A 14,483-nucleotide genomic window follows, 5' to 3' on the forward strand; every position below is an offset into this window, starting at 1 on the left:
AGGAGAATGGACTCTTAGAGCAATCAAGTATTATCCAGTGGCTTACCTAATGTCATCTAGATAGGAGTTGCTGAGCTGGGACAGGCTGTTCTCTCAGTGGAAGAGCTGTAGTCACCCTATTCAATGCAGCAGACAGGGAGAAAACAAAAATAAAGTGTTCCTTGTCATGGGCACAGGCCCTTGTGTTACAGCTGGGCAGTCGCCATTCCAGAAATACCAAGGGAAAGCCTACTAAGTTAGCTCTTCTTGTGTGACAACAGCTCTGAGTGTGTGTGCTGACCCTTATTTTCAGATGGGGGTAAGAAGGTCACATGCTCATGGTCACACAAATGCTCAGAAGCAGGGCAGAGAGCCAGGCTTGTCTGTCGTCAGTGTCTTGCTGCCATGTTGCTATGGCTGTGGATGGAGAGCCACATACTACAGCAGACAGCAGACAGCTTCCAAAGAGATTGTGGGTGCTTTGAAGGTAAACCACATTCTCATTCTCTGGCTCTTGAAGCCCTGCTGTTCTAGGCAGCCATGTATGATTTCCTGGGAGCTCTGGAAAAGGCTGAAGAATCTGAAACCAAAGGCAGCTATGCTGCTGGTGTAGAGCAGCCTAGAGAAGAGATACAGAAATGGTGCTGGTGAGGAAAGAGAGTGCAAAGATGCCAATGCCAAGAGGCTATAGCAAAGTCTCATCCTCCCTTGTCCCTTAGGACTGGGCCCAGGCCGTTGTGGACTGGTGAAGCGCCTCTTGACTCCAGTGCTATTGATCTGCTGGGACTAAGGCAGAGAAGAGCATATGGTCCTGGAAGGATTGAATGGTCCTCAGAATGCCTCCTGAGCCTTCCCAGGGGGCACCAATGTTTGTAGCCAAAACCGTGGCCCATTTGATTAGTCACTTGGCTATCTTCGGCTGTGCCTTCATCACCCTATTTGGGAGTCTGTGGAGACTCAAGTTCGGTGCTCCGGATAGATCAGAATTTGATTCTCCACGTAAGAAAGGGTTGCCCTAATGGTTACCACAGTGGGGATTCCAGGCAACAACAGGCACCCCAGTCAGGAAACGACTCTCCTCTGTTTTGCAGACAACTGGCATGCTCAGCAGAGAGTTAAGCCAGGAGCTCTAGGTCAACCACTCGGCTGCATTAGTTGCCTATGGCCAGCTTCGTAGGAGAGATGGGGAGGAACATAAGGAGGGTGGCACAAGTACCTCCTAGGTGAGTGAGTCGGACAAAGTTCTTAGCACAGCTCCTAGCCTTCTGGGGGCAGACAGCACTTCTACTACTATGGAGCCCATGACAAAGCTCTTCCTGGATCCTCACATGCCTACCTCAGGCACACCCCAGAGCATGCCAGACACAGGCACTGAAGATCCCTGGTGCCCACCCCCCACTCATCTGGACCAGGCTCAGCTGAGCAGTCTATACAAGTGAGAAGGCAAACTTGGGACCTGTCTTTTTAAACTGTGGTCCCAGCTTGGGATATATTCTTGTTTCTGCCCTGCCTATCAGGATCCACCTTCGTGTGGTGGGGCAGGCTAGCTGTAAGGGGATTTGAGAGAGTCTCTGGGAACAAATTTGTTGACACTAATGACCCTGCCCTAGAGACCTGGTCCCTACCACAAGGGCAGCAGTTGTCCTAAAATAGAGTCACAAAGACAGCTGTCTCTGTCTAAAACAATCCTGCAAGCAGTTCCAGACCCACGGCTCCTCAGTCCCACAGCAGCAGAGATGTCGCCCTGTTTGGCAAGGATTGGATCCTACTGTCTTCTGCTGGAGATATCTTGCAGAGACCCTGGGTAGAGCAAGGTGGACTTGGGGGTGGGGGTGTTAGCAGTGTGATGTGCCTCGGGACCTTGGGAACAGCATACTAGTCCCAGACAGACAGACAGGACCGCAGTATCAGGGGCAGAGCACACGAGGAAGTGGATGTGACTGTCTTGTCACAAATTTAATTCAAAATTACATGAGAAACAGCTTGTTAGAGTTTAGGCATCTCTGTATCAAAACAAAGAAACTGCGCTTCCAGGTGTGCCTGCCCTCGGGAGAGGCACCGGACTAAGAGATGTGTAAGTGTCTCTAACAAGCATTTGGATGCCTTCTCTGCAAGCCCACAGTCACTGGCCAGCCAGCAAGATATGGAGCCATGTTCACACCTGACAGGTATAGCATTTAAAACTCAGAAGCCGGCTGGCCTTGCCAGCTGTTGCAGCATCTGGACCACTATCCAGTTTTACCCTGGACAGCAGGCAAACCAGAGTGGGGTGAGGCAACAGTGACAGCCTGTCAGGACTGATTGGTGCTGCAGATGGCTGGTCCCTCTGCCTGCAGGCTTCAGTCTTCCCCGGCATGTACCCGCATGGCAGGAACAGGATAGGAGAGGCATGCTTTTACCCAGGGTAAGCACCTGGAATCTCAGAGCCAGCAGAGGCCTTGGCCGTCTTTAACCCTTTTAGGCTACCAGTGAGGCTCAAAGGAGGTGAGGCGCTTAGCCAAACCCACAGCCCATCAATAGGAGAGCACAGAGTGGACCCTATATATAGGCACTCAGATTCCAGTCCCATGAGCTTTTCATTAAGTCGCACCATTTGCTGGTTGAAAACGGGCTGGATCTGGGTGTACTGGTGTGCAAAGGTGTCCAAGCTCAGTTACATAGTCAAATATGTTTTGCAAATTATGATGTATTTTGTGATCCCATTGTCATAAACAAATCCTGATAATCCATGAAATGTAAGTGAAATATAAACCTAGAGGTGGTGCTCAAATTTGTCAAGAATGGAGGTTGGGGACATTTGCTATCTATTTTTTATTTCTTTTATGGTTTGACCATTTTGCCAAAAAAAATCCCATGTTACTTCTGGGCAAAAACAAGGAAGAGGAACGTGGTGAGTGAGGGGACGGGGTGGCACTCAATCACAGCTGCCCCCCACAGAAAATTGGAGGTTTGATTTAGATCCTGTCCTCTAACAAGGGTTTGTTTAGGGAAGGAGCGAAGCCTGGTGCTCATGTGTCGCCAGGGTTTCAGGAGAGCAAGAGACACTTTCTTTGTGCCTCCTCAGCGCACCCCACTGCAGCCGTCAGTTCCGGGCTGGGCACGGAACTGGCCAAGCTTGATGGAAGACAGTGATGCTCCGGCTCGCTCCCTGGTCCTTAAATGACAGCAAATGAGGTAGAGCCAGGAGGGTGGGGACGGCGGGGTGGGAGGGGGCAGAGGAAGCCATCTCCGGCCGAGCGTTGGCTGAGGAGCCGAGCCAGCCAGTGAGCGGAGCCTGTGAGAGGGAGGAGCGCATCCTGATGCAGAGATGCTGCAGTGGCTCGGGGCGCGCACACACTTACGCACCCTCGCCCGCTGCCACCGCGCCAGGACAGCCAGTGGCTAGGGCCGGCGGGGCCAAGCAGCCGCGAGGCTGGCGGCAGGGTCTGCTCACCGGGCGGCCGCAGCATTGCCCCTCCAGCACTCCAGGTAGGTGCCTATCGTTTTTCTGTCTGACCCAGTCCAGGGCTCCCCCCGGGTGCTCAGAGGAGGGATGCAGGGCTCAACCCTTATAAACATCTTCCTTGAAACTTGGGAGGGGACAGGGAAACGCAGCAGACTGGGTCCCGGCTGACCTTTCACCTGAGCGCTACAGTGGCCACCCCTCAGGCTCTTCCCCATCCTGTCTAGGTGGGTGGCAGTCTGCAAGGCCTGGTGTACCGGCCCAGGAAGCTGGTCCCCAGGAGGATCCAGAAATCTGTAAGGTCAAGCCCTAGCCTGTCCCTGGAAATCCTTAGATGGACCTAGACCTGAGATCCCAAATTTGAGGTCATTTGGGGGGCTGCTTCTGCCTGATGACCTCTTTTCAAAGTCTTGGTCCTACTGGACTACATAGATTATGGAAGAGAGGAAAGAGCACAACACAAGTCTGGGCAAAAGCTATCCAGGAGCTGGGACTTGGGAGAGAAACTGAGGCAAGTCACATCCCAACTGCGAGGCTGGAATCTAGCCTGCAATTCTTTCCCCCCTCCTCCGTCCCCCTTGCTTCTCCTCGGGGCCCTCCCCCTCAGTCTCACTGGTGGGAGGGAAGGGTTTGCTCAAAGTTTGGCTTTCCAGGGGATTCTAGAGAGAGGGGGCAACCTCTCTGCCTAGCCCCATGACTTATGTAATGGGCTACAGGAGAGAAGCCACACCAGCCAGGATGTGTCTGTCACCACCTCCAAGACTGGCTGTAGCACTTGGGGGGCAAGGGGCTAAGATGACGCTGTGTCTGTAGAAAAGTGTCCTGGGGACGCACAGGCAGCCTGGACCCGAAGCTCTGCACACCGCTCCCCACCCCCACCTCCTGTCTTCAGAGTAAAGCTGCCAAAGTCGTTAGTACACTTGTAATTAGTGTGACCAGCACTGAGTGATTGTGCGCGCAATGACCCCAGCCCAGGACCAGGGTGAGTTTGAACTCCATTCCCTTCTGCCAAGAGGCAGGAGAAGGAGCTGTCCACACAGCCTGGTCCTGAGCCCATCTAGGCAACTATTCCAGACATTCTTTCAGGTGCCCTATCATCCGATTGGCCTCTGAAATGATCTCCGACCTGTCCTAGGTCCCATTCAAAGGGACCCCTGTCACTAAATAACAAGGACAGAAAAGAGTAGACCCCCTGTGGGAGGGGCAAGCGCGGCTGAGGCTCCGGGGTGGGGCAGAGAAATGGTCTGGAGGTTAAAACAGGTGTCATATTTCCAGGCTGCCACTGAGTCAGAAACATTGAGCTCCTCCCCGAGGCCCCACCAGCTAACTCTGGAGAGCCAGGCTCAGGCAGAGCCACTCAGCGCTCCTGACACAAGGTCAAAGTCCTTCCTACTGTCCCGTGGGAGATGAGACAGACAAGGAGGCTCCTAAGCTGATGGCATCGAAGACACTCAAGGTTCACTACCCTTCTTCAGAAGCCACTGCCCTTGTCCTGACGAAGTGAGGGGTTTGGGAAGAAAGGCAGCTGCCTAAGGAGGCGGGGCCGCTGAAGGGACTGCTCTCTTCCCTTCTTCAGTCTCCACCAGGCCATGCCATGTCCTGCATCTCCCATCCCAGAGCATGCACTCCTCAGGTTCTCAGACACCCAGTCTACCCCCAGACTCCATCCCTAGTGACCCTCCACTGGGCACCGCCACTTCCTGCCACTGTTTAAGGGGAGGTACAAGAGCCTTAACTCTAAGTACCTGTGGTTCACTGGACAGTTGTATGTCCTGCTTTGGACCGACCCCAACTCTCTCCTAAGGAGGTAGGATGTTCCCGAGCCGGTTTCTATGCTGATGCTATCAGCCGTGCATTTGGGAAGGCTTGAAGAGTGCAAAGTCCCTCTGCCAGAAAGTTTTTCAAGCCAAATGATGGTGAGGAAACGTATTTCAAAGCCGATCTGTAAGCATGGATATGGGTAGTATTTGTGTTTTTGGAGAGACTCTTAGGAGTGGAAGCAGAGTGTCAGGGAGGAAGTGGTTTATTAGCACACAGGAAAGAACCGGAGCAAAGAACATGCCATCCAAGTATAAGACGTGTGAGGGACTTAGATCAGATAGTAGAAGGAAATAAAGGCATAGAGCAACCTTTAAAGATGGCTGTAAAGATGGCTGCAGAGCTGGGGTCAGTGTCCGGGCCAGCCTTGAGACACTCATGCCTAGAGGCAGAAGTTAGGCTGGTGACAGGTACATTTCTTCCAGCCTCGGGCCATCCTCTATTAAATGGCAAAAGATGACATCCTTTCCATCCTCCTGAATTCTGGCTTTTCTGGTTCTTCAAGAGGACCACTGGCCCTCATCTAGACCAAAATCCCAGGGCTATTGCTAACTTGGAGCATTCACAGGGTAGATTTCACCCTCCTAGAAGGAAGTTCCTTTTTGAGGTTTAATGAGTCCTTGTACAAAGTGAGACCTTGTACAAAATGAGTCCATGTTTCTTTGTCTACTAAACGAGGTACAACCAAAAGCAAAGGTGTACCCCAAACCTGAGCATCATCCATCCAAGGACACACTAGAATACACATCAACATCCATCTCGACCATATGGTCCCCTTCAAATGGCAGAAGTCAACCCCCGCCCTGCTTACAGGCATCCATCCTGATTTGAAATCCATAGGTTCTCCTCCAGAGGGAGTCTATATCATCTCAACATCTGTCAATCCCCCAGGACTTTGAGGTTCCCCCCATACACAGGCGCCTGCTCTCCACCAGCTTGCAGAAAACTGTCTGGGATCTGGGGGTGGGTGGGAATAGCAGGGAGTCTTCTCTTAGCAAAGGGAGTAGGCCTACAAAAATTGCCCTGCTAATGCATGAGGCCCTCGTCTTCCAAATTTGCTCTTTCGGGAACAGGTTGAAACAATTGTTCATGCTCCTCCAGTTTCACAGAGGATCAATCCTTCTGAGGACTGAGGGTAAAGTCCAGCCAAAGGATGCTTGCCTAGCATATGGGAGGCTCTGGGTTTGATCCCCAGTCCTGTTTAAAATAAAAAGTGTAGCGTGTGAAATTCTCCTCCCAAGGCCCTTGCTTGCTGTCTCACACTACAAACAGAGAAGGGCTGTTAGGGTGGGGTGACTGACAGTTTGGGACAACTGGACTCTAGTCCCATCCTTCCTTCCAGGAAGACCTAAGTTGCCCCACCCCTGCCCCATCCCTCTGGCCTCTTAACTCTGAGGGGCAGAGTTAAGAGTCTGTAGACTCCAGGCTGCAGACCGAGAGCCAGACTCATGCACTTGGTATTGAAGGTTCAGACAGACCCCTGAGCCTGGGAATCACAGCAACCCCATGAGACTCATTGCCTGCATTGCCGCCTCAGGAACCGACAGCAAACACAAAGAGCCATGCCTTCCGGGGAAAGAGACCTGAGGGCTTCCACCCTCTCACTTGGAGCTGAAGGTCCCTATCCCATCTACTCCTCCCTAGGCACCTTTCCACTCAGACCCCTCCCCTGCCCAATGCTGCCTGGCCTGGCACACTGAGATCCCCAGCAGCCTCCACACCTCAGCTTGGAGCCCCATCCTGTGGCAGGATGTGGTGACTGAGAGCCTCCTGGACTTTGATGGTCCTTCCAGGTAGTGATCCTCACCCCGAGCAGAGGACAGATGCTGAGCTCAGTCTGCCTCTGCCCTGGGCAGGAATTGGGCACATGAGAAAAAGTCATGGAGAATGCCATGGGCACACCCAGGCCATGTTCCCTGAACACGGGCTTTGGGTACAAATCTGCCAGTGGGCTATCTTGTGTCATAGTCTGGGGGTGATTGCTAGGGTTTGCCTCTTTACATCACGCCTTTGAAATGTGAGCAAAAGGCTCTGTCAAGAGGTGGTAGGTGTCTTTGCCATTCGCACTAGACTATGTCAGCAAGCCCGACTCACACAGGTGCAGTGTGTGTAGCTATCCTGAGGGATGGGGGAGCTTGGTTGTAGGATCCAATCTTTCCTAAGCATTAGCAGTGGCCCACGTATGGCTCTGACCTCACAATCATCCCTTGAAGCGACCCTTCTTGCCCCTACTTTATAGATGAGAAACTGAGGTGCAAGTAACTCAGGTTATAGGAGGTAGGGATGCTAGGTCTCATTGGCTCAACAACCTGCTCGATGACTCCATAACATGCTACAGGGCAGAGGCCAGGTGAGCATACAAGAGGCTCCTGCAATACCTTAAAGGCTGACCTTAGTTCTCTCTGTTTTCTGCTGTACTCCAAACCCTCCCTTCCCTCCACACTCCATGCACTACTACCACGCCCTTTAATTCTCTGATCTCCTTGACTGGGGAAGAGTAGAGGTGGGGCAGGAGCTGAGTATCTCAGGAAGCAGTAAAATTCTGCTGGGCTATGTACTTTTTTTTTAATTTTTCACTGGCTCCACATGGAGATCCTTAGTCAAGAAATCCTGTCCAGTGCTTATAGTCTGCAGTCCCCAAGCTGTCCTTCCCCTCACCCTTTGTTTCTAGAAACTTCTAGTGTCTCTGAACCTCAATGACCTACTCCCTCATGTACCTCACAGAACCAGCCCCTTGATGGTGGCAGCCTGTGCCCGACTGTGACAGCCTGTGCCTGCACCCCTGCACCAGGGCAGCTGGCCTGGGCAAGGCTTGGCTGGCTCAGAGCTGGCAGGGCCAATCTGGGCCTGGCATAACTCCATTCCAGCCTCACTCTGACAAAAAGGTCTTCTCCATCCTGGGCCTTCTAGAACACATCATGTGGATGTGGGGAGATAACTGATCCCTGAACTTGGAAGCACATTTCATGGCTGCTCTCAGCTGGCCAGGGAGTGCCATAAGGGGAGTGTCTCAGTTACTACCTCCCCTGTGCTCAGCACAATATCTGGCATGTGGCCACTGAACACTGTAATGGGGTTGGACGTGGTAGCACATTCCTGGGATCCCTGCTGGTACAGGAGGCTTATGGGTTCAAGGCATAGAGAAGGCCTTGCCTCTCACTACATGACATGAGTGCTCGAGTACAGGTATACATGCACACACACACACACACACACACACACACACACACACACACGATAATGGAAATGAATGTAAGGCATGGTGGATGCTGGCTGCCTCATCCTCAGGGAGGCTATAAGCTCCAACCTTTACTCCAAACTTGTATGTGATCTCTTGCTAGTTTATTCAGAGCAGTGGGGCTCACTATATATCTGATCACTGACTGGTTGCAGTAAGTCCCAGAGGAAACCCCACATCCTCCTGATCCCACACACATCTCCTCTCAAGACTGTAGGTCTTGGTCCCTGGAGAGTGCCCAGGACATTTAGGCCAGAGTGGTGGCTGATAAAAAAGCCTGGATTAAACTAAAGTTTAAGGCGTGCATTGAGATTGAATTATCCGTAATCTATAGTCGTCACCAGAAAGACAACACAGAATCTCGACCACTACATGATGGAGGTGACCACTGTGACTTCATCTCTGCCTTGCTCTGGTGTATTCAGATAAGCAGCTGTATACCAGCCTCCTCCTGCCTCCCTGAACGGCTGACAAAGAGCAGGAGGAGTAAGTGATGAGCGGTGTCTCCATGCCAGGTATGGGTTCACGATTCTCCATAGGGATGATTTTCCAAGTCCTTCAACAAGGAAGAATCCTGGGAAAGTCAAGGGTAGGGAGTGTGTGCCAGAGGAGACAGAGGCAGGAGAACGGGGACATCTAGAGCCACCCTCTCCCTCTCCCACAGTAGACTGATAGGGGTCCAAATGGCTCTGGGCTTTACAGTACTTGATAATCAGTACAGGTGACACCAAATGTAGCCACAGAACCACTCTAATGCTCCTATAATCGCCAATTTTGCTGATGGGCAAATTGAGGGGAATAACTCACATCAGGGGGAATAACTTGTCTAAGCCCATAGAGCTGTAAACGGATGAAGTCAGGGGGCTAGAGAGACGACTCAGAGGGCGTGAGCTAGGTTCCTGGCATCCAGCTCCAGGGGGTTTGACACCCTCTTCCGGCATCTGTGGGCACTTACACTTACACTTAAATATAATTAAAAATAAAATCAATTTTACAGGAAAAAAAGAGATGAGGTCAGTATTACCAAGTCCTGTCTGTCAGTTTCCCAGTCGTTGGGTGAGTGGGTGGACTGCAAACTGAGCCAGGACCACCCTGTGTTGGGGATAATGTCCCACACCTGTGTGGCACCCAGAGGGATATTTGTGAGATTCCCTGTTACTGGATGGCCTGCTGACCTGGAGACCTCGCTGTGTGGTTTTGTGTGTGTGTGTGTGTGTGTGTGTGTGTGTATGTGTGTGTGTGTGTGTGTGTGTGTGTGTGTGTCTGTCTGTCTGTTTGTCTGTCTGTGTGAGTGTGGGCATATGTACCATTTGCTCTGGGCTGCCCCACAAATAACCAAAGACCCCGCAGCCTGGTGTAAATCGAGTTCCCTGTGAGTGCCTGTGTATGCTTGCTTGTCATGGAGGCATTTGACCACGGTGGTTCTTGATTAGTTGAATGCGACACACAAGCAACACATATTACATGCTGGACACTTTGCTGGGCAAAGAGCTCTAGAGATGGCCAGGGTTCAAGCCTCCCCTTGGGTGAGTGACAGTCTTCCACTGGAGACAGTTCCACAGGCAGGAGCCGTTGATGACCAAAAGGGCTGAATTTCAGGGTTCAGACTGGTACATCTTGTGTGTTTCCAGGCAGCTGAGGTCTGGACAATGGGATTGAGAGACGCCAAATGTCTACCCCCTGGTACAGAACTAAGAGCTGCAAGAATGGGGGAGGGCAGTTGGGGGTCTGACAAGAAGCAGAGACTGTGAGGCTGGGGTCCCATGCGGAGGGAGGGCTTCTGCTCCTGACCCCCAACCCCTGCTTCCTGAGTCTGCTGGGCATACCTGCCACACACCCTGGCAGGCCCAGGGCAGGCTTCCTCTTGACTTTTGGCTGCTAGAATCGGAAAAGGTGGTGAGAGCCCAGGTTTGGGGGGGGGACTTTTTCTATGAGTGCTGTGGGAGTGAGGTGTGGCATATCCTGAGCCCTCCTTCATCTACACAGTCTTCCCTCTTGGCATACAGGCCAGGGGTCCTGACTGCTCTCTCAGCAAGCGTCAGAGAGCCTGAGGGGAAGGACCTGAAAGAGGACAGAGGACACAGATGTGGATGGCAGGGCTCCACAGCCAGTTAGTGGGGGAAGCCTTGCCCAGGCCTTCTGCAGGCGGGGGGGGGCAGGCTGGAAGAATCTGCAGCCTGGTGTCCTGGTCCTGCGGCAGCTCTGAGAGGGAGGAATGGGCTGTGGTGACCAGACTAACGCCAACATCTAGAAGATGGCTCCTGGGAGCCCCTGTTTCCTCAGAAGTCAGGAATTCTTCCCGAGGAGGAATAGATGGAAAGGTGACCCCCATCCCTGCCCTTGCTTCTCCAAATGAGGTCCTCACCTCCTCAGCCATTGTCCTGATCTCTGTGACCTACCCAGGCTGATTCTACCAAGTCTCTGCCATTCCAGTGTAAGACAGAAGTTGGGCTGTTGGCCGATGTGGTGGGAGTGGGGCCGATAGGGCCAAGGTCATGACTCCGTGCAAAGCACCCAGGTGCTGTGTCTGGGCACCGCAGCCTGGGACAGAGCTGAGTCATGAAGCTTCCCTTACTTTGAGAGAAAATCAGTCCTGGTTCAGAGACTGTGCAACTCCAGAGGGGCTTGGTGACCCCCACTCAGGAAGCTGTGGGAAAAGAGCAGAGAGAGAGAGTTGCCCTGGTCACCAAGTACCAGAGGAGATGTCCTTGGCTCCCCACCCAGGGACAGGCCCCGCTCCCTCAGGTGCCTTCTGACACAGAGGGATCACAATTGCAGGCAAGCAGGCAGGTGGGTTCCTGCCTCCCAATTAGTTCCCTTTCCACTTCCTGTTCAGCACCTGCTGGATGGAGGGAGGGGTACCGTGTAGAGCCAGACTCCCAGGGGAGGTGTGTGTGGGGCGGGGACTGACAGCAGGAGGCACTGAGCCCTGGAAGAGTTCATTGGTAATAGCCAAGCCCCTCCTCTGGGACCTGAGGAAGATGAGCGCCAGCCTGTGCCCCCACAGCACTGTCAGGAAACCAAGTCACTCACCAGGTGTGTTTACAGGTGGGCAGGGCGCTGAGGCTCACCAGGTGTGTTTGCAGCTGGGCAGGGCACTGTGACTCACCAGGTGTGTTTACAGCTGGATGGGGCGCTGAGGCTCACCAGGTGTGTTTGCAGCTGGATGGGGCACTGTGACTCACCAGGTGTGTTTACAGCTGGATGGGGCGCTGAGGCTCACCAGGTGTGTTTGCAGCTGGGCAGGGTGCTGAGGCTCACCAGGTGTGTTTGCAGCTGGATGGGGCACTGTGACTCACCAGGTGTGTTTGCAGCTGGATGGGGCACTGTGACTCACCAGGTGTGTTTACAGCTAGATGGGGCCCTGAGGCTCACCAGGTGTGTTTGCAGCTGGGCAGGGTGCTGAGGCTCATCAGGTGTGTTTGCAGCTGGGCAGGGTGCTGAGGCTCACCAGGTGTGTTTGCAGCTGGATGGGGCGCTGAGGCTCACCAGATGTGTTTGCAGCTGGGCAGGGCACTGTGGCTCACCAGGTGTGTTTATAGCTGGGCAGGGCGCTGAGGCTCACCAGGTGTGTTTGCAGCTGGGCAGGGCGCTGAGGCTCACCAGGTGTGTTTGCAGCTGGGCAGGGCACTGTGGCTCACCAGGTGTGTTTGCAGCTGGGCAGGGCACTGTGGCTCACCAGGTGTGCTTGCAGCTGGGCAGGGCGCTGAGGCTCACCAGGTGTGTTTGCAGCTGGATGGGGTGCTGAGACTCAGATCCTTCATCCTCTGTCCCCTTAGGTGTCTCTCAAGTCTCCAGTTGTTTCTCCTGGAAGCCAGCTGTGTTTCCTGTCCTCTCAACTCTGCCTCTGCCTGAAACAACCGTCATGAGGACACCGGGCAGGAAAAGGCCGTGCTTGCTGCTGCTGGTGCTAGCCACAGTGGCCCTGGTCTCCTCTCCAGGTAAGAGTGCCTGATTGTATGGTTAAGTCATTACTACCACTTAGGTGCTAATTCCTCTGCATTGTTGAGGCCATTTCCTTGCTAAATACTTCCAGTTTGTGAATCTTACCTTACCTCTGAAGCTTGGAGGAAAGGAAATGGATCTTTATTATGTTGAAGATGAAGAAAAAAATGACCTGAAGAAAAAAATGACCCAGAGAAGCTGAGTGGTTTATCTCATGTCAGACAGCGCAATATGGCACAGCCAGATCTCAGTGCTAACCATCGGAGCTGTGACCTCTAGAACCATACTGCACAGTGTGGGAAGCATCGCCAAGTAACATGTGATTCAAATGAAAATGATGTCCTCAGCTGTGCTTGCCATGTGCCAAGTGCTCAGTGGCCACCTTGGAAACTCCAGGCCACGGGACACCTCCATCATATCCAGAAAATTTTCCTGAATAATGCCCCAGGGCCCTGGACCCAAAGGGCAACCTGGATGGGAGGGGCAGAAAGGGACCAGATGAGGCAGAGCAGGGTTGCCTACAGAGGATCCCATTTCTGTGTTATTCTCCATGCTCAGATCAAAGATGGGAAGCAGAGGGCAGAGAAGGGAGCGAGAAGAGCTGGAGTGTCTCCAGGGGGGCCAGCTGGCTACTGTTTGGCTGGACCTGAGCTCCAAACTCAAGTCAACAGGAATTTCTTTTTCCCCAAAGAGACCCATGGGAGAAGGAGCAGCCATCCCGCAGTCTAGAGTTTAGACCCTACTTCTCCCCACCCCCCACTGCTCTTCCAGACACAGCCGTGCCCTCCAGATCTTCAGGCTCAGAAGCTCTCACCAGATCCACTTAACTTGTTGCGGGTGCTAAGAAGTTGGGCTAACTCCAAGATTCCAGGCCTAGCTATCTGCCCCAGGGTCCTCCAGACTGGGGGAACTGCACAGAGCAAAATTCCCACTGAGAGAGGCCAGAGAAGACCCTCTGTATCCCCTCACTTGGAAGCAAGGGGTGTGAGCACCGTTCAGGGTATCCTGATCTAAATGGGTCAGAAGGCAACTGACAAAGGGTCAGGACCTGGGCTGCCATCTCCCACGTGTGGCCTGATCTTAGACCTACTCCATACTGAGACCTGGAAAGTGCTTCTCTGCTCTTGGCTTGCTCACCTGATCCTAGGATAGAGCTCTGGACCATTCACAACCCGGGGCAAGGAGAGGCGCTGTGTCTTATTTCACAGAGCATCTCTCTGACCCCTTCCTTCCACTGCAATGCTTCTTATGTCTTTTCTGGGGAAAACAGTAACTGGGGTCAAAGAATGAGGGCATGTGGGACAGGAAAAGCCTTTGCCCAGGGGTTTGTGTCTGTGTGTGCTCACCTGTGGGATGTCAGGTATGTCTGTAGCTGTGGAGGGAAGTGTGGGCCAGGTGAGCTGGCCTGTGGACCAGATGCTGTGGGGTGCCAGTGTGAAGGAGGCAGAGCCTGTACCTTGATGCCCTCAACCCCAGCCCCTTTCAACAGCAGTTTTTCATTCTCCAGATTTGTGGGTGTCATTTCTAGAACTTGAGATTTCAACCCTCTAGGGTGGAATCAGGGTCTCAGATGATTCCAAAACCTGAAGTCAGAAATCATGGCCACTGTGGTTTAAAATGCTGGCTGCATGATGAGGCTGGATGAGGGCAGATATCCTCCTTTGCTTTGAGGTGGGGCAAGTTATTAAACCTTTCTAAGTCTCAGTCCTTATTGGTCTGGTCTGGAACTCGCAGAGATCCGCCTGCCTCTGCCTCCCAAGTGCTGGGATTAAAGGCGTGCGCCACCAATGCCCGGCTTGGTCTGAATCTTAAGGGTACTCTGAGAAAGAATTTGGAGTATCATATCGGGCAACAGTAAGCAGTTGGATCAACAGCACTATTCTTACTGTAACTTGATTATTGCGGTGTATAGAGCTACTCATGAATACATAACACACATAAGGAATGAGCAAGCAGGGCTATTAGCAGCTGTTTCTGCTTGGGATAGAAGTGTGTGTAAATGTGCATCTGGTCATTGATTGGCCTAGAGAGTCATCTGTATGTGAACCTATGTGTGTTATG

The 14,483-nt window shown here is 52.8% G+C and overlaps 1 protein-coding gene across 3 annotated transcripts in view; it reads left to right on the forward strand.

Annotated features, from left to right (window-relative positions):
- The first annotated feature begins 3,242 nt into the window (after window positions 1-3,242).
- Cntn2 (contactin 2) overlaps window positions 3,243-14,483 on the forward strand; it is a 30,256-nt gene continuing 19,015 nt past the window's right edge. Inside the window, exons 1-3 of one of the 3 annotated variants that reach the window (XM_040738830.1) lie at window positions 3,320-3,447; window positions 8,812-8,992; window positions 12,257-12,418. In XM_040738830.1, the coding sequence (XP_040594764.1) occupies window positions 8,971-8,992; window positions 12,257-12,418 (184 nt within the window). In that variant the 5' untranslated portion in view covers window positions 3,320-3,447; window positions 8,812-8,970. Of the gene's footprint in view, window positions 3,448-8,811; window positions 8,993-12,256; window positions 12,419-14,483 lie in introns of all 3 variants that reach the window. The other 2 variants (XM_040738829.1, XM_040738828.1) reach the window with 2 other exon arrangements.

This window comes from Mesocricetus auratus, unplaced genomic scaffold (genome assembly GCF_017639785.1).
Source record: "Mesocricetus auratus isolate SY011 unplaced genomic scaffold, BCM_Maur_2.0 Super-Scaffold_100676, whole genome shotgun sequence".
Lineage (NCBI taxonomy): Eukaryota > Metazoa > Chordata > Mammalia > Rodentia > Cricetidae > Mesocricetus > Mesocricetus auratus.